This window comes from Mustela putorius, unplaced genomic scaffold, assembly GCF_011764305.1.
Source record: "Mustela putorius furo isolate JIRA1106 unplaced genomic scaffold, ASM1176430v1.1 tig00003836_pilon_pilon_pilon, whole genome shotgun sequence".
In the NCBI taxonomy this organism is placed as follows: Eukaryota; Metazoa; Chordata; class Mammalia; order Carnivora; family Mustelidae; genus Mustela; species Mustela putorius.
This window is the reverse complement of record NW_025421989.1, coordinates 7,017,205-7,037,834: the sequence shown is the minus strand read 5'-3', so window position 1 is coordinate 7,037,834 and position 20,630 is coordinate 7,017,205. Positions and strand designations below refer to the sequence as shown.

The 20,630-nt window shown below is 43.0% G+C and overlaps 1 protein-coding gene across 4 annotated transcripts in view; it reads left to right on the top strand.

Annotated features, from left to right (window-relative positions):
- Window positions 1-20,630, top strand: part of MID1 (midline 1) — a 341,814-nt gene that overhangs the window by 290,559 nt on the left and 30,625 nt on the right. For all 4 annotated transcript variants that reach the window (XM_004758816.3, XM_045089287.1, XM_004758815.3 and 1 more), the window contains exons 4-5: window positions 7,522-7,629; window positions 16,714-16,862. In XM_004758816.3, the coding sequence (XP_004758873.1) occupies window positions 7,522-7,629; window positions 16,714-16,862 (257 nt within the window). The remainder of the gene's footprint in view (window positions 1-7,521; window positions 7,630-16,713; window positions 16,863-20,630) is intronic.

Genomic DNA, 20,630 nt, shown 5'->3' with positions numbered 1-20,630 from the left:
CCTACTTGTGATCTCTGTCTGTCAAATAAATAAATAAAATCTTTAAAAAAGTGTTCAACTGTAAATGAACATATAAAATATTGTCTTGTACTCCCGTTTCTCCCCCAGAGACAGGGACCCTGGGAGCTTGGCCACTCTTCCCTCTGTCATCCACTTGAGCGAGGTCTACAAATATTTGACTTTGGTGTGAGAGAGTTTTAGGGTGAAGATTACATGTAAACATATTAGATGAATTATAGTAATACAGTCTGCTCTTACTCAATTCTCTTTGGCTCAGTTTTATATACAAACTCAAGTGTTAGAGGCTCTTTCATTGTTCCTTCTGGCAGCTCTGTCTAACTTCTGCCCCAGGGTCTGGAATGTTCATCACAGCTGCCTTTGGCAATAAAACCCAAAGCACCCTCAGATCCTCGTATTTCTCTTCACACCTGGACAGCAGCGCATGGCTGGGCACCGAGCCCACCTGCATACAGGCTTTCCCTGGACCCTCTTCTTCCTGGCCAAATTATCAGCTTATCTGTGGCTCTGTTGTGTTTCCGTTGCTCCAGCCCCAGGCAGAAGGGAATGAACTCCTCCAGTGTTTTTCTTTTGGAGTGAGTTGGGTTTGTTATAGATGTTATAGCATATAACAGTATGAAATAATGGTGTTACTAAGACATAATAATAACACTAACCCCTTGAAATCTGGGTGCAGACTCAAAATGACATATTCTTAGTAACAGAAAAAAGCGCTGTTGAGTTTAACCAATAACAACATCAACATAACATAAAATAGAAAAGGGTCTGGGGGCACGTGGGTGGCTCATTCGGTTGAGCAGCTGCCTTCGGCTCAGGCCATGATCCCAGGGCCCTGGGATCGAACCTCACATCGGGCTCCCTGCTCAGTGGGGAGCCTGCTTCTCCCTCTCTCTCTGCCTGCTGCTCTGCCTACTTGTGCTCTCTCTCTGTCAAATAAATAAACAAAATCTTTAAAACAATAGAAAAGAATTTTAACCTTTCTCATGGTCACCTTAATTTGAATCACGGTACAGCTTTGCTTTTGCCATGAGAACCCATTCTAGGCAAATTTGTAAAGTAGACCTTTGTCTCTTAAAGCCCCAATCTCAACCATAGTGATTTTAAGGATAGCAAGGTTTAGAATCTTCGACCAAGGGGGTCGCAGTTGGATGGAACAGTTTCAGGAGCGCACTGATGGTGGGCCTGTGTGGCGGGGCAGTCTCCTGGGCTGTGCAGGCCGGGGTGGGGCGGGGTGGGGGTGTAGGGAGTTGTGGGGCAACATTCTCATTCCCAACATTTACATTCTCAACGTGAATGGTGGCCTCTGGGATGTGTGATGCCACCACCCCTCCTTCCTCTACACCCTGAAATGAAATTTCCTTTTTCCAACACATCAACCTCATCCTCTCCAAAGCTTAGCCCGCTGTTCGCATCTGTGTGTGAATAGAAGGTGATCTGCCGAGTCAGTACATCCCTCTCACGAGGGGCACTGAAAGGTTCTGGTCTCAAAATCTCGAGATGGCTAGCCCATTTCAACAAAGCATTTCAAAGTGGGAAAATGAGGATTTCTAAAATGCGTATTAGTCCAGCGTCACCCATGTGGCGTGGCCACATACTGTTTCCCCATCGATGTCACCTTCTAAGGGTTTCATAAAGTATTTCTAAAGATGTTAAGGCCACATGTGGCTGAAATCTAATGGCGTTTATACTCTGCACCGAACATCTCATTTTGCAGTCGAATACAAGTCAAATTAAAAGAGCAAGTTTTTAGAAATACTTAGAAACTGTTTACAGACTGCTAAAGAACATTTTGCAGACACGTAGTCCAATTTTTAGTGTGTATGTAATTAAATCCTTTTAATGTTTATACGTATATGACAAGAACAAAATAAGAAATTGTCCGCCTCACCCCACCCCTTCTGTGAAATGCCGTAACACTATTATACCATAAAACTTAACGGGGGGCTTTTTACTGGGCATGGCTAACCAAGTGCTCTGGAGAAAATAGCTAACCCGTTTATGTTATCATTAACAACACCGGGGAATGAGTACCTAGGAAAGCAGATAAACCTTGCACCCCGGGGCGACTCCCACGGGACCGCCTCTGACTGTTGGTGTCTGACGTGAGTGCTGAATGAGATCTCAGGGCTAGGAGGTGGAGACAGGCGGGTTGGCCTTCTACGCTCGCATCATTGTTTGACTTTCTCATTTCTCTTTCATCATTAGGCTGTAAAGGATGAGCTAGTCATAGTCGGTCAATGAGAAGAGTCGAAACTACCGTAGGAGCAGGAGAGAGTGGGGTACCCACTCTCCAAGCCAGGCTGTTCTTCTGTGTCTTACATAATTTCCCTTCTCATTCTACCTTTCCTGCTCCCCAAGTACTTGGGACCATTATGGGCACACTAGATAGTAGGTAAATCCATCGATTCTCATCATTTGTGGTAGTTAGGGTCTAGAAAGTTACCAGGAACACTGAATTGACCAATACCGAACCATTGGTCTTTAGGGAAAGAGCCACACGTGCACACGCGCGCGCGCGCGTGCGCGCACACACACACACACACACACACTCCTCACCTAGATTATATAATCTTAAATCTCGAGAGTAAGTCATCCTGGTAGATTCTATTGTCTTTGTTTTGGGAAAGAGAAACGGAGGTTCCAGAGTGCTAAGTGACTTGCCTGAGGCTGACCCACTCACAGGTGCCAGAATTGGGACTCAAACTCCATCCACCTGGCCCCAGAGTCAAAGCTTCTTACACCACTGTCCCTGTTGTCGCCAACTTTAGATTATAGAAGAGCTGAAGCAGGAAGGCTGAGTGTGTCCTTATTCAACCTCAGCTGGGTGCTAGGAGGGTGACTCATGTGTTTCTCGTGCGCTGAGCATGTCTGAAATGAACACAAAGAGGCCGCAAGTATTGATTTGGGGTTACAGATTAATCCTTCAGTTGGAGTGAGCACATAAATCGCACATACAGAATCTACAAATAATGAAGCTAGACTGTAGAATTTGTGTGGGGGTTCCCGTTAAAAGCAGAGCTGGGAGTGCCAGCAAATACCTTTTCTATGTCTTTTGGCTGGTTCCTTTTCACCCCTGCAGAGACTTATCAGAGAATTCTTGTACAGCCTGTAAAATGGACCCTACTCTCAGCTGTGATCAGTCACATTACCCTGTTTAATTTCCTCTAGGCACTTGTCATGATCCAAAATTTTTATTTGTTTCTTGACTTGTTCAGCCTGTTCCCCTCTGCTTATATGTAAACTCTGTGATAATGGGAACTTTGTCTATCTTGGACGCCCTGCCTGCCCAGCGCTTGGAATGCTGTCTGAGACACCCTGGGAACCCAGTTGCTATTATTCGAATGAATAAATGAATAGACCGATGAATGAATCAGTAGTTGTATGTGGGTCTTTCACAGTGAAGGCCGCAAGTGTTTTATACAAGTAGCCTCGAGCTTACATGACACTGGCTGTGTCGCTTGTAGTCTCAGATAAGGCATCAGGGCCTAAAAAGTAGAAAGAAGAAAAAAAATCTGCCAGAATTGAGTTTGGGTCTAACTTTAGAAGAATTACTTTAGAGCATTTTGCAAAGAGGCAAAGTTAGTACTAAGGACTAGAAACAGTGATGGGGGGAATGATGTGTTTCAGAATGAGAAGAGAAGTCGCAGCTGCAGACGTAGAGAGGTCGCGTGCCGAGCACATGGGCGAGGCCAGAAGAGAGATGAGGTCAAGGTAACTGAGCTTCTTCTCCTGAGGGACCGAGATGACATTTACACATGAGGATAATTGAGATGAGAAAAAAAGCTGGTGGTGAGAAGCCTGGAATGGGAAGAGGCCTCATTTGAAGCTCTGTTTTGTCCTGTAATATCAAGGGCACTGAAGAATATGTGCCCTATTTCCAATGCAGTCCAGAGGTGGGGTCCAGTAGTCACCTACCACTGGCCATCATTCCTAATTAGCCCCATCCCACTCTTGTCTTTAAGGTAGGGATGAAGAAGGTGGAAGTAGAGGTCCATGAAAGCAGGTGTGGGGGCCGTTTCTTTCATGCTTAGATTGGCTTTCTACTCAAAGCACTTCCATTGGCCTTAGTGATTCTGAATCAAAAGATGTGAATCTGAAATTGAAAGCTGAAATCATAACCAGGAGCTGCCGGGTTCCAAACCAAACTTGGGAACTAGAAACACCTGAGCGCACTGCTAGCAACCAATAAACCGTGCCGTATTTGGATTAATACCCCTTAGAAGAAGTGAAGTCCAATCAAATCATTAACTTCTTTTAAGTGACATATAAAACAGCAAAACTGTGGAAAATTTCTTTGTAGTGGAAGAATTTTAGAAATATAGGATAGCATTCAACTTATTTTATTGTACCTTTTGGAATATAAGAATGCTAGGGTTACAAAAATTTGGAAGCGTCATCAAAGTATAAGAAGAGATTCAACTTTCCTGGTTTCAAAGTAAAGTCAATTCTGTGCTTTTTGAAAGATCTAAGGAAAATACTTGGCTGAAAATGAATAGATCATGTTTCCAAATTTCTGGGAATTTATATTTTGGGGCCGTGGTGGTTGTTGTATCAGCTTTCTCAAAACATATTTGGCTCAACAAAGTAGATTTCGGTCTCCTTTTTTTTTTTTTTGTAAAACAAATCTATCCATCATAAATATCAAATGATCAGAATTGGGATTAAATGGAACCCCATGTGATGATGGCAACTGGACCACTTTTCCCATCATAGAGTAACCCATATCCCAATGATCTTCAGAGTGAAATGGATCCCAAATTAAATTGTAGTCTATGAGCAAAACGACTTCGCAGTATGGACACTACCGCCTCAGATCTATGACTTCACAGTGTTACTTGTTTCCTCACATATTATTCCGCATATTTACTACAATAATCCCACATGGCCAAGACAGCAGGTATTACTCACCTCATTTTACAAAATAGGAGAACTTAGAAATGGATGTTTTCCTTGACTTTCCCAATATCGTCCTCCCGCAAGTGCGTAGAGCTAGTACTCCACGCCACATTTCAGGGCACCCGCTCCAGAGCTACCAGTGGGGTTGGATCAGGTTTACTCAAAGCCAGAATAGCATTCAGCACAGAATATGTTAGCAACAACATCAAAACCTGAGGACTTCGTGATTCGCGCAGTTGATTTTCGACAAAAATGCTAAGACATGGGCGCCTGGGTGGCTCAGTGGATTAAGCCGCTGCCTTCGGCTCAGGTCATGATCTCAGGGTCCTGGGATCGAGTCCCGCATCGGGCTCTCTGCTCAGCAGGGAGCCTGTTTCCTCCTCTCTCTCTCTGCCTGCCTCTCTGCCTACTTGTGATCTCTCTCTGTCAAATAAATAAATAAAATCTTAAAAAAAAAAAAAAAAAAAAAAAAAAAAAAAATGCTAAGACACTTGAGTTGTCTTCCAGTTGTCTCTTCCATACATGGTGCTTAGACAACAGGCTATCCATTAGTCAAAAGATACTTTGCATCATACATAAAACTTAACTCAAAGTGGCTTATAAACCTAAAGGTAAGAGATAAAACTTCTAGAGGAACGTGGAGGTGTACATCTCCATGACCTTGGATTAGGTTGCTTAGATATGACATCAAAAGCACAAATGACAATAGAAAAGTAGGTAAATTAAAAACTTTCATTAATCTTGGGGTCATGAGTTCGAGCCCCACGTGGGGGTGTAGAGATTACTTAAACTTCGAAAAAACACCAAAGGGCATCACCAAGAAAATGAAAAGATTTGGGAGAGATGCCTTATTTCATTCAACAGCCAAAGATCCCTGCCCTTAGGGAGCTTGCATCCCATTAGATTTACCTTGATTGTATGCTTGAGTAGTTTTGCTCTTAGGGCTCATTCTGGAACATACTTTTTAAGTGTTAGGTGCTGCTTTCCAGAAATTTCACTTTCTCCATCGTAATGTGCCCTGGTTTCTATATGATTCCATCCTTTTCACAGCTCAGTTGTAGTCAGTTATTAAATTCAGTTTGAGGTCAAGGGGAAAGAGAAGAATTTTCTGGAGAGTAATGGCATTTTGAGTAAATATTTCCATGGGTAGCAAAGTTTATTTGGGAATCCTCAAAGGGAACTAGAAATGACAACAGAAAAGTAATGGTAAGAGAAATTGAGCCAGTGATGAACTTCCTTGAGATACTAGCCTGAGTTCCATGTTCTGTACTTGTCCATCAAAATGTGTCTCGTAATTTTGTTCATTAAACATTTAGCCAGCAAGTCTGTGTGCTAATCCAACATAGGACCTGATCTTGGGGTTTGCCGCAGATGGCCACTGACCATTATCTTCTCAAAAAGAAGATGTCTTGAGTACTCTCTCTGCTGTGTCTTGCAAGGATCAGGAATAAAACTCAAGGAATCTTGGCCTCTGGACACAGGACATGCTTTCTCTGAACAGCCATCAATGGATTTTTATCCTGAACTTCTGACCCTACTTCCAGTCTATCTCATTCCGAGAGAATGGAATTACTGCAGTTAAATAAAGTATCCCAAATCAAAAGGGCTTCATGACTGGGTTGTGTCTCCTCCCTGAGATATGCTAGAGTCATCAATGATGCTATTGTCATTCTCTGTAACACTGCAACTTCTGTGCTGTGTTAAAATCATAAAACTCCTGCAGGCTCTCTCCATTTCCCACAGCTGTGATTTCTGGGTCTCTGTTTGCGAATAAGCATTTCAGAATTATCATGAGGTGGAGGAAATAGCATGTGCAGAGTATTTCCCAAGCCCTGTTGCCAAGAATGAGCTAATTGTCATCCTCCCTTGCATATAATGAGTCTTAAAAACTTCAAATACAAGCCATTCTATAATCATCTACCTTTCCTAGAGAATGGCATGTGTTCATTGTAGAACCTCGGTCTTCTGGAAGTATACCAGAAGGAAAATCTGTCCTAAGATTAATAAAATAGTCAACCATCTTTAAGATTACCATTTAAGATTAATAAAATAGTCAACCATCCTTTTTCTTTTTTGATGTTTTCTTGGTGATGAAATGCAAAGTCGATGTCCGTATTTAAAAGAAAAGTTAAGTAAATGTGATATAATCTTGCTACTTTGCTTCTGGAAAATTTGTTCAATGGATGTCGATAGTAATCTATTCTCCATAAAGGAATAATATTGTTTTTATAAACTTACTTTTTGGTTTAATTGGCCAAAATTACACTTTCTCTCAAGATATAAAAGCAGGAATCACAAATATATTTCAAGCATCTATTTCCAACTAATTGGTAATAGCTACATATATGTTGGGTGAAGGAAGATTCTGAAGCCGAGTATGGCTTTGTAGAAAAGACTGCTACCATTGGATAATAATGTTCTCCAGGGATGCAAGATAGGGAGTGGACATGTAAGTCCTGTATTTTCCATCTCTGTATAATTGGAAGAAGAGTTAACGTTTAAAATATCTTTTTTAGTGATTACCAGAAACATAGTAGTCTTTATTAAAGAGCATGTAACTGAAAATCGAACGCCAGATAAATGCTTACTATTCTGTCTATCCTGTAGGTCAATGCATCACGTCAAGAAGCCAAATTGATGGAGGAGTGTGATCTTCTCATTGAGATCATTCAGCAGAGACGACAGATTATTGGAACCAAGATCAAAGAAGGGAAGGTATGATTTCTAGGGTAGAAATTTCATATTCTCTACCCGGAGAAAACACCATACTCCCATGCACTTCAGTAGCTTAGGAAACATTGAATACCCTCCCTTTTCTAGATTTTCCACAGTTTCCTCTTAAGTCTTTAAGACAGAGCTCAAAGGCCCCTGGGTGGCCATTGTTTTTCTCCACCCCTTTCTTTGTATCATCACAGTCTCCTGTGCACATCTGTAAGGAGAAAGTTACATTACATTACCTCTCCTCCATTAGTGAACTCCAGGGGTAGCTTGGAGCTCTGGTCTCTTATAGCCACTGTTTTCATCTCTCTTCTCTATGAGAAGGGGGGTTCCACAGCGGAGGAGTTCATTTCATATTTATCGCTATATCCTAGCAATTAACACAGTATTAAATAAATGTTTCAGTGAATCAGACTTTATATAGAAATTGCAGTGTTTTCTCGTGCCCGGGAGCGAATTCAGACAAGTATAATTTCATGGTGGCAAAACTACTATAGTTTCACTATATCATATATCCCTTTGTGGATATAGTAATAGAAATTCTTTTTTAATGTTTGTATCTTTTAAATTCTTATGGTTTTTATTGAAATACTTGAGATCCATTTTATTTTACTCATTTCTCTGCCACCCTCAAGAGGTAATTTTGTAAATATTTTAAAAATAGAAACCTTCATTCAAGATCCAATAAATTCATAAAGTTCTATTATTACTGCTCATAACCATGCTTTAATGAAATATGTATAATTAAATGAACAACAATTAATTGGTACACAGAGGTTCTAATTGCTAATATATGTGCTGTTCTCTGTTTTCTACCACTTTTAAAAGATACTTTCAATCCTGCATAATGTTTTAGAGTCCTTTGTCTATGTAAGTTGAAAAATATTTATGCGTGTAAATTGTGATGGTGATCAGAAAAGTTAAGTCAGATAGCTCTGGAAGCTGTTACGGTGAATTAAGAAATTAATATGAATCCATTCCCTGGCCAAGAAGTGACTCATATGTGTTGAACAGCGACTTTTCCCCACGTACAAATTGTACAACTTGGAAGAGCACTGAGTGTCCACCTGGAATCCTCCCAGGACATTTTTCCTCTTCCGTTATCATGTACCAGATGTGTACATCTCTTAGGACCTGACGTCTTCCAGCTCCTCAGATGTATGATTGCCTGAAATACAGCTGCAGTTCATGAATATGCATGTGGGAGGGAATTTGTTGCCTTTACATGGCACAGGGATCGGTTCTCAAGGCTAATACTAGTTTCTTACTGCCGCTATAACAAATATCGCAGACTGGGTGACTTGAACCAAAATAGATTTAGTATCTGACCTTCCTCCAGATGTCAGGAATCCAAGATCAGTCTCACTGGGGTTGAAGTCAAGGTTTCAGCCGTGTTGTCCCTTTCCGGAGGCTCTAGGGCAGAATCTATCCCTTGCCTTTTCTGGCTTTTAGAGGCCACCGCATTCCTCAGCTCCTGGTTTCTTTATCACATCACTCTGACCTTTGCTTCTCTCCTCAGATCTCTTTCTCTGGCACAGTTCTCTCTGGTTCTCTCTTGTAAGGACCCTTCTGATTACTCTGGGATCCCCCACATCATCCAGTATAATATCCCCCTCTCTGAAGGTCCTTGCCTTAATCACATCCGCAACATCTCTTATATCCATGTAAAGCGACATAGTTTAAAAACTCCTGGGATTAGGATGGGAGCATCTTTGGGGGACCCTTAATCAGCCTGGCCGGCATGCCTTTCCCTTGCTTAACTTTGCAACATCGGGGTTTCTCTCATGAGCGCGATTGAAGTAGCAAAGGGATGTCCACAGTTCTGGCTGTGGTGATACATGGGGTTGGTGCTTTGGTGCACCCACTCCACCCCGAACACATGTCAGTGACTAGAGAACATAGGGAAATAGGAAAGCAAAGAGATTCAGCTGGACCCAAAACAAGATAAAGGTCTCCATGGGCCAGAGATGGGACAAACCTGTAAAGCTGCAGTTGTGGCTAAAACATGGGAGTGGGACTTGGTCTGGAAGAGACCAGAACAGCAACACCTTCCACTCCAGTGGATAAAGAGTTCTTGAAGCCTTGGGATAAAGTGGCTGGAAGTGCTCCAGATGGTATAGGAGACTAAAATTAGGCTCGTTGGTTAATGCCATGGGCCGTAGAAGGCTTCTCAGTTCATTAAAAGGCACTGAAAAAGATTATTGCCAACCTCTACGTTGGGTCATAGTTTTTAGGGATTTCGGTCCTAGGAGTCTGGAACAAGTCGTCAGGCTGGAGCCTGGCTCTGCACTATTTCTGATACCTGCTCAAAAGAGAAGCCTCAGAAATGCAGAGGATCCCTGAATGAGGACCCCCCAAAGGGAAGGGGGGTGCGGAAGACTGATGGCAACATGGCGTAGGTGGAGGGGATAGGAGGGCGCTAAGCAAAGAGGGTGAGGGAGGAAAAAGATCATGAATGACTTCTTCCCTTTAAATCTGAAACCCAAACCACAGTGCTGAAGCATATAAAGAAATCTTGCATTTCTGAAAATGTAGCCCGCAAAATCAACATTCTCTCACCCCAGGTGAAATTCATTGTATGGGAAAGCACAGAAAAGATGTTTAAAGTGATAAATGAAGGGATGGCTTCTATTTTAAAAGAACAAAAACTTGTGAAGCCACAAAAGGATATAAGATCAGAAAGAAGGAAATGTGAAAACAAATTAGCAGTTCGGGAAGTAAAATGTAGATACCGAAACTGCAAAAAAAAAACTCAGCCGTAGGGGGAATTTGGAAACTAAGTTTTAGCCTCCACATAGGAGATGCTATTCTGCACCTAAGAATGTGAAATTCGAGCCATATTTCATGCCATATACAAAAATCAGATCTAGGGGCACCTGGGTGGCTCAGTGGGTTTTGGCCTCTGCCTTCGGCTCAGGTCATGACCCCAGGGTCCTGGGATGGAGCCCCGCCTCGGGCTCTCTGCTCAGCGGGGAGCCTGCTTCCCCTCTTTCTGTGTCTGCCTCTCTGCCTACTTGTGATCTCTCTCTCTCTCTGTCAAATAAGTAAATAAAATCTTTAAAAAAAAAAAACAGATCTAAATGGATGTTGCTAATGTGTAGGACAAAACGATAAAACTTCTAGAAGAAAACATAGGAGGAAATCTTGGTGAGCCTTGAGTTGGGCAAAGGTTGATCATATACAAAGTTAAAAACATCAAAGAAATATTTATAAATTAAACAGATAATTGTATTACTCAAAAGTAAAAATTTCTCTCTAAAAGACACTATTGAGAGAACGTAAAGAGAAGCCACAGGTTGGAGACAAATATTTGTAAATTATTAATTGAAATAGAAAAGTATTTGTACATGGATACATAACAAATTCTCAAAACTCATTAGCGAGGAAACAAACAATACCTTTACCAAAATGGATAAAAGATTTGAATAGGTACTTTACCAAGGAAGGCATATGGATGGCAAATGAGCACATGGAAAGATGTTCAAAATCATTACTTGTTGAGAAAAGTCAGTGAGGCAAATTAGGACCTCAAGGAGATACCCTACTTACCTCGTAGAACAGTTAAAATGAAAAAGATAGGCCATACCGTGTTGTTGAGAATGTGGAGGAACTAGAATTCTCATACGCAGAGAGTAAAATTGCATTTTGGAAAACTCAGTTTCTTAAGCAGTTAAACATACACTTATCATATGATCCAGCCATTCTAGGTGTTTGCCAAGAGAAATGAAAGCATATGGCCCTATCGGACATGTACATGAATTTTCACCAGAATGGTAAAGGTAATAGCCCCAACCCAAGTGTCCGCCGGAAGGTGAATGGATACAATTTGTGGCACATCCATACAGCGAAATACTATTCAGCAACAAAAAAGAACAAGCTACTGATACATGCAACAACTTGGATGAGTCTCAGTAGATTCATGGTGGGGGAAAGAAGCCAGACGGAAAATAGTATGTACTACATGAACACATTCATGTGGCAGTTTAGAAACAATGCTTTCTTTTTTCCTTTTTTTAAAAGATTTAATTTATTTATTTGTCAGAGAGAGAGAGAGAGAGTGTGTGTGTACAAGCAGTGAGAGCAGCAGGCAGAGGGCGAAGCAGACTTCCTGCTGAGCAGGGAGCCCAATGTGGGACTCGATCCCAGGACCCTGAGATCATGGCCTGAGCTGAAGGCAGAGGCTTAACTGACTGAGCCACCCAGGCGCCCCTAGAAACAATACTTTCTAATAATCTACAGTGACAGAAGACAAATCAGTGGTTGGCTAGGGACGAGAGACGGGGCCTGGGCTGGGAGGGAGACGGCGCGGAATAGGATGAATTACCAAGGGCAGGAGGAAATCGGAGGCATGATCTCTGTGTTCATCATCTTAGGGGCTTACACATATTTGAAAACTTACCAGATTTGTCCTTTAAATATATACAGGTTGTTGTATGTTAATTATATCTCAACGAAGCTGTTTATAAGATAATTGTATTATTTATGTAATGGAACAGTCTTCAAAACTCAAAATTAATGAACTAGGGTGATACATATCTATATGGACAAATCAAAAAAATATAAACAAGCTTTACAGTGCTTTGCATGGAGTGAGACTTGTTACTACCAAAGACATCCCATACAGTGTTTAGGCCCGCATACATACTTGGGAGTGATACACCCTGAATTCAAAAAGGTGTTTTCCTCTGGAGAAGGACTTGAATGAAATTAGGGACGGACACACAGGGCTTCTGTGCTATCAATAATATTTTTCCTCCTTCTGAGAAATCTTTTATGTTAATATGATGAAAATTGTGAGATTTGGTAAAGCTGGGACTATGCATAGGGAAATTCATTGTATTAATTTAAAAATCGTCTGTGTGTTTGAAATTGACCACTTTTTGAAAAGTACACACTTGCTTGGGGACCTTCTCTCAGAAGGCAGTCTTAGAAAGCAAACGTTACTTGGGAAAGATGAGGCCCAGTTTGGCTTTCTCGTGAGTTAACCGATTTGGCGCATCACCGAAGGCTAGGGGATCCCAAACCTCGGAATCCACAGGGACTGAGTCCCTGGCCAGGGCATGCGGCGTCAGAGATACATCGCGAAGAAGACAAGAGCGTGAGTACCTGCGTGCTGGGAAGCAGAGGTGCTGGGCAGAGAAGGCCGAGTATGGACTTGGTGCCCGGAGAGGGCGCCCAGGCTGGTGTCTGTGTGGTCTTGAGGACGCTGAATCCAGAGAAGGGGCAGTGGGGCCCTCTCACCAGCACTTGCAAGTGGGGAGCTCGCCGGCAGAAGAACTGGCGGGACCGTGGGGATCACGCTGTGAATTTCATTCACCTCGTGACCTTGGCCGCCATGTGTCTCTGGCATGGATCATGAGGCCGTTAGACCCGATGGAAACAGACTCACCACAAATCCTCCAGCTGGGGGCTTGCCAGATGGGCAGGGTTGGGACCCATGGGTACATACTGGTAATGCTTGCTCTCAGACCATTGTGCAGTCTTCGAAAGAAAGAGCTCAGCAGCCTTTCTCCTTGGGGGGACTGGAGAGTCTCAAGCCATGAGACTCCCTGGGAAAGAATTGTCTTATCTCTTCGGTAGTAGGAGATAAATTTCATGTCAACACACGAAAAGCAGGCCACAGACTCCAGACTGAGTAAATTACGTGTTTTATGTTCAGACACAGATTGATGGTAGACGGCTGCAGCCACAGAGAGAAAGGGTCCCTTCTCTTCGCTGCTTTTATGTACTCTAAATCTCCAAAATTTAAGATAATTAACTGGACTACATGGCTGGGCTTTTCTAGAGCCTTATAGAAATGCCAAGTCAGGCCTCATTGGCAATGCTGAGACTTGTGATAAATGAGGCTCAGTTGTTAGGACATGACGATTTGGTGCTGGGAATCCTACAATGTATATAAAGCCCATATATTAAAAGCATTTAAAATGCATTTAAAGAAAAGTGAAGGGCTGCTTTTTAAAGCATGTTCGAGGTATAATAAACAAAGCAAATAAATCGGTATATTTGGCCCATGTCCTCCCTGAAAGGAGATTCAACTGGCAGGCTAGTTCCATGATGAGTATGGAGCGAGTTCCTGAAATTACAATGTGCAATCAACACTTCCCAAAGGAACAAAAGAACAGGGCCAACTTGGAAAAATGTCCCCTGCGACAATGACACATACATATAAAGAATCTTCTTAGGTGTCAGTATCCAGTGTTTCTTTTCAAATATCAAGTTTTATTCATCCTGTCAGATTTTTAAAATAGTATATACAAAAGTGTTTTCTAAGGATGAAATGAGTATTTCGCTAAATGCTTGGTGTCTGATTTGAAGTGTTGTAGCAAGTAGGGTAGGGTGTCCCAGAGTGTGGTTCAGATTAGGGCCGTTTGATCAGAATCACGGAGGCTGGCAAACTTCTTCTGTAAAGGAGAGAGGTGTATGTTGTAGTGTGAAAGCAGCCATAGATGAGTCATAAATGAATGACTGTTTCAGCATGCCAATAAAACTTTATTGACACGCGTAGATGTGTGCTGAATACAGCGTATGGACCATAGTTTGTGAACACCTGATTGAGAGTCGTGTTTTTCTTTTTTCTTTTTTTTTTTTTAATCGAAGCCCCCAGGAAAAAATAGAGAGGACGTGAAATCCAGCATGCACGCATACGAAAAGTTTTTGCAAAACTGAATTTGCCTTCTCTATCAGGAATGCACTCTGCTACTTTCTCCTCTCCTCTTCTCTTCTGTTTAGTTTTTCCATGCTCGTCCTGACTACTGACCCATCGCCTGCAGCTCTTTGACCGCTGAGGTGCAGTTTCGAGCCGCTCTGCCAATGACAACTTTTTAGAGGATATTGGCGAGTGAGCCCAGATATCTCCAAGTTTCTCTTTTCCAAAGATTCCTTCTGATCCCTGTGCACACCATTTTGAAAAGCTGTGATCTGGTGTGTGAAGTGGAACTGTACACTTGAACTAAAATTAAAATGATGCTAACAGTTGTTTTTCTGTAAAGCATTCCTGTGTTTTCAAAGGAGCCTCTTCATTTTGGCTTGCTTCAGCTTAACACATGATTTAGGGCTGTTGTTTGGCTTCGTTTCTTATCTTTTCCTCTTGATGCCACTTTTAATTTCCAGTGTCATGGTAGAGGAAAAGAAGGGAGAAAATAGAATTCAAGCATTGGTGCCTCTGTGGCCTGTGGGATCACAGAGAGGCATACCAAAAGGGTATGTGACCGACGGAGTTGTTCTAAAGGAATATTTGGACCTTATATTTCTTTCGTTAGAATTGTATTAAACATCTTTATTTTTTTTTTTATTTGACAGAGATCACAAGTAGGCAGAGAGACAGGCAGAGAGAGAGGAGGAAGCAGGCTCCCCGCTGAGCAGAGAGCCCGATGTGGGGCTCGATCCCAGGACCCTGGGATCATGACCTGAGCCGAAGGCAGAGGCTTTAACCCACTGAGCCACCCAGGCGCCCCTGTATTAAACATCTTTAATTTCGTTGTATGCTTCAGTATTTCATTCCCTTGGTTTGTTGGGGACTCTAAGTTATTCTCCTTCCTCTGCTGGATGTGTTCTAACATCTTGAATTGGACTCTAGGCCTTTCTCAGCTTTACCTCTGGATGTAACCACGTTAAACGCTAAATTCAATTTGGTGTCAAAAAAGTGTTCTTTCATTCAGCTAATGAACACAGTTCATCTGCTGCGGTTGGTCGCTGTAATTATAATGAGTTAAGTCTTTTACCAGCCTTAATCTCCTAGGCTGTTTGCTCCAAGGTTTTGCCACTTCCTATCTCTCTGTCTCCTTTGAGGAATTTTTCTCACTCTTGCCCGAAATCTTGCGGCTGCCGCCTCCCAGTGCGGCCTGACTTGCCTTTGTTTGCCGCAGGACAACCTAGCTGGAATCAGATGCTCCACACCGGCCTCACGTTCTGACATCTCCTTCCTTCCTTTTCTTCGATGAAAGTTGCACGGGGATGGTAATGATGACTGGGAGAAAGAAGGAATTTCTTGGAGTTAGCAGTTAGCAGGGATTCTGGAGGGAGCCAGAGCCAGCCTTGTCTGCAAGACAGATTAACTGGCCCCCTCCCTGCCCTCTCACCCAGGACTGTTTTCCATTCCGGAATGATCCTGAAGCCAGCCAAGACCTGTCCCAGGCTGTGTGGATGGGGCACCGGGCACACGGCAATTCCAATTAGCAGTCTAATTTTGACTTGGCTTCTGGCCAGAGGGCTTCATCTCACAGCACATTTCAGACACCAGAGCGAATGGTCAAGTGGGTTACTGTGCACTTATCTTGGCCTACCCCTGAGGTCACGGTCAATTACGTCGGAGGGTCGTTTTCAAGCAAGACAGAATCAGGAATTGGAATGGCGGTTGGAACCAAACATGCATTTTTATCCCGACTGGGAAATGCTTATCAAAATAGTTCTTAGTTATCAAGTAAGCACAAAGTGCCTGGAAATGACGTTCCCAGTGAGGGGAAATGGCCCAGCTGTGCTTTTTTTGGCTTTCTCTCATCTGCTCAACAGGAAAAATATTAATCAATGGAAAAAAACACTCTCTTTCTGTTAATTTAACACATGAGTTTTAGATCGTGTGGGAAATAGTAATACCTCATGTTTTCCCATCACGGTTTTATGATGCGGATCACAAAGACCTTTTTAGAAAATGGCTCTTGCTTAAGCCATTCGCACCTACTGGGATGTCTTAAGTTTCTTGACGGCCCAGCCAAAAGCCCGAGATAGAGACGGTCCCAGCAGTCACTGCCATCTTCTAGTAACTGAGTGGAATGGCGAGGGAAGAGGTCTGGTGACCCTTGCAACTTGCCATTAGGCAGCACCTTTTTTCCCCATCAACAAGGAAGCAATTCACAATAGAGTATTTTCTCATAAAACAAATTAGCGACACTTCTCCAAGGAGATTGAGACTATCCAAGCCAGGAGTCCCGTACCTGGGATTTCCGTATTTCTCTGCCTGCTCTCGGATGTTTATCGAAGGACAACTTTCCATGCAGCAGGACGCACATATCCAGAAGCGTCCAGCCCGGTGCGCGTTCCCTCAGCGAGCCCGCCCACCTAACCGTCTCCGTGCCTCTTTTCAAGGTGATGCGGCTTCGCAAACTGGCTCAGCAGATTGCAAACTGCAAGCAGTGCATCGAGCGGTCGGCCTCCCTCATCTCCCAGGCAGAGCACTCTCTGAAAGAGAACGATCACGCGCGCTTCCTGCAGACGGCCAAGAGCATCACCGAGAGGTGAGTTGCAGGGGCTGCTGGGAAGTTCTCAGCCGCTGGCCTCCTGTGTCTGCCGAGTGATTGCTTGGCCTTGCCCTCGCCTTGCTTTTGTTTTCATTCTGGAGGCTGAGTACCAAGGAGAATAGAGCCTTTGAGTTGCTTTGTTCCAGCCAAAGATGCTTCCCTTTGACATGTCAAAGCCTTTTCAGTAGCGCCTTGGAGTTCAAGGCCTTTGAAACAAGAGTCCACCAGTTAGAGAGAATAAAATCAGCCTTGCTTTGGGTAGGGGGCCGGGGGGTGGGGCAGGGGAGAAAGCTTACAGTGGCACAGAAATGGCAATTATTGTGAATCTCAGCCCTGATCTTATCATGCATTTGGTAACAAAGAGTCAAAGTGAAGGCACCGACATGAAAGGGAATCTTTTCTTCCATCTCAGGGCTCGTCTATTAAAAAGGAGAAGAAAAAAAAGCCAAGGCCCAGGTGTTGTGCTCTGTTAGACCTGTGTTTATTTGGTTGAGAAGCTTCGCTCGTCAGAAAGGTCAAAGCTGACTCATGTGGGAGAGAAAGGACCCAACTGTCAGTCTCATACCTCTTTCTTTTAAAGGATCCTGTATTCTGGGGTAGGGAACGTAAAGATAACATTATTCCATTGGTCAGTTCAGCAGTGAAACTGATGGGAGTCCGTGTTTCTTCGCCGCCCGTCCCGATTGGCATAAACTCCACCGAAATGGTACCTCCAACCCCTGCCGATGCCCTTGACTTTTAATTCATTCTCATTTTCGGAGTCCCCTGCCCCTTACGCAAAGCAATAATAGAATGCTATCACCGGACAACCCCGGACAGCTCATTCATGCTGGTGTTTATCCTAGAGCAGAAGCCTGCACACTTTGATAAAGGGTCAGAGACGAAATATTTTCAGCTCTGCAGGTGATAAGGTCTCCTTCACAACTACTCAGCTCTGCCGTGGTAACTCCATAGCACCCTGTCAAACACAGAAAAGATCGGGCGTGCCTGGGCTTCCAGAAACATTTCCCCCAACAGGTATTTCGCCTTCTGGCTGTATTTTGTCAATGCCTGACCCAGGGGAAAAAAATATTCACCATCTTCTCACTTGCATTTCTTCAAGGAAAGAGACAACTAACATTAATCGAGTGCGTGGTTATGTCGGACACTGTGCTAATTCTCAAAATAGCGCTTAGAGGTAGTCATTGACGTTTCTGTTTCCACTGTTCTCTTAGAGTAATGTACAGTGGTTTTATACCTCGGGCCCTGTATCGAGCCAGCTTCATTTTGTTATTTCTTATATTTGAGAAGAACTCTTCTGCGACTGGTTACGATGGTTACGATACTTAATGTCTTCCAAAGCACGTGGCTAACAGCTGCTTATCATCGCTTTTATATCCTTAAAATGATCGCCTCCCTATCTTAAGAGAAGCCAGTGTCTTTGCTTATGACTCCTGGGTTCCCAGTGTTTGTCTTTGTGGCACCCATCTAGACTTTATCCAGTTGCTCTGTGTTCATCCTAAGGTTAAAAACTGCAAATGGCGCTAATATTCCCGTGTACCTAGGCCACTCTGCTAGACCCTATTTACACTTACGTCATGCTTTCCAACTGGGATCCAAGAGCACTCTTCTCCAGCTATGAATCATGAGGTGTCCAGATGAAAGGGCTACTGTGAGCTGCATTTCTCAGTAATCCCTAAAAATTTCATCAAGTGTAATACGAACAGACTCTTAGCTATTGAGGGGAGAGAATGTGGCCCCATAACAGTTGGGATAGAACATTCTGGAAGAAGACCTACCTTTGAAATAGAATGTGAGTGCATGAATGTCTACATGTGATCTTCCACAGATCCGGCAGGTCATGACCTGTCCCATTCACTTCTACCTATAACAAGCCCATCTCTTTGAGAACGGAAAGATGACTTTGATTTTTTCTTTCTACAGATGAATTGTAGAATACAGTTGACCCTTGACCAGCATGGGTTTGAACTGCTCAGGTCCACTTATACATGGATTTTAAAAAAGTATATAGTGCAGTATTGTAAATGTATTTTCTCAATAATATTTTCCATAATAAGATTTCTTAATATTTCTAGTAATATTTTCTTTTCCCTAGCTTACTTTATTGTCAGAATGCAGAGTATAAGACATATAACATACAAAAGATGTGTTAATCAACACTTTATGTTATCAGTGAGGCTTCTGGTCACCAGTAGGCTCTTAGTAATTAAGTTTGTGGGAATCAAAAGTCATACATGGATTTTCCCCTGAGTGGGAGTCCCCTAATCCCCACACTGTTCAGGGGTCAACTGTATGGTATATTCCCAAGCCTCACTAATATGTAGTTCTTGGTGTGATTGTATGTGTACTTTTAATAAAATTGTTTTAAATAAGCAGAACTATTCACTGAACCCAGACATAAGAAAGTCAGCCTCCTGCTTATGAGAAAGCTAAATTTCCAGCAAATTTGAAGACTTGGTGCCTATAACCGTTGGCCAAGAGCCTTTGTCCTTCTGCTCCTACAGCCCGTCTCTTCCCATGTCCATTGTCCATCCTCTTGGTCAATTCCTGAGCCTTCCTCTCTTTCCAGGACCGGAATGTAGTGAAGGGGCAGGGAGCTTGGACCAGGACCTAGGGAACTTGGGCGGGGATCCCAGCACTGCCACTTTTTAACTGTGATGCTTTGGGTTTGCCTGTGAGCTATTTTCTGCGTAGAGTGTTGGGCTCAAAGGGGCACCCTGCTGGCACAATCAGTTAAGCATCTGACTTGGCTCACGTCATGATCTAGGGCCCTGGGATGGAGCCTGCATGGAAGCTATGCTCAGCGGGGAGTCTGCTTCACCCTCTCTCTCTCCCCCTGCTCATGCATTCCCCCTCTCCCTCTCTCTCTCTCAAATTAAGAAATAAAGCCTTTTTTTAAAAAAAAAAAAGGAGTAAAAAAGAAAATTGGGCTCATAATAACTGCTTCGATCAGTAGTTGTAATACTGTCACTGATAACTCCTAAGAACAGAACTTCAGTGTCGCAGATAATCCATAATGTCTGTTGGATTTAAGTTCTCGTAGTTTAGTGAGTATGGCCCCGCCTCGTATGTTCTGCGGCTGGTCTCTGCCTGTCTCTACCCTTCAATCTTTTTCTTAGTAAACATTCTTCTCTAGGATATGACTTTGTAATTCTCTGCCTCCTACTGTGTCTGCCTTGGGCTTTGGCACCTGTGTACTTCTAAACCACCTTTATTCTTCTGTTCGAGGAGGGAAAGCCCGGAACAAACTTTCAGTCCTGCAAGCCTTCCTAAAGTGAGACTTGAATGGGATTTTTCTGTATCTTAGAATCACTTAAAGTAGGTATGTTCCTCTACAGGGTGAATCTACCTGCAAAAAGATTTTTGATTCAGAAATATTAAAAAAAGAAAAAGAAAAAGGAAACCAAACCCAAAGGAGAGAGACCATCAAGCTTTACATTGTAGGAGATGCATATGCTTTGGAGTCAAGTGTCTGGCTCTGTGCTAATTGCTCAGGAGTACTTATGGCCAGCACTGGGGCTGCTCCTTTAACACTTGGGAGTCTAATTTCGCTCATACACTCCTAACGGGCAGAACCCCCAGCCACCTTGTTTTCACCACGAAAGCGCCAGCACATAGCAAACTGCCGGCCGTAAATGAATGAGTGAACAAATCATAAAACATGTCGATTGTTCCTACCTAAGATGATTGTTACAGGGACAAAATGAAATAATACGGTAAAAACCGTTAGTCCGATTCCTGTCCCAAGGTGATCATGCAACAAAT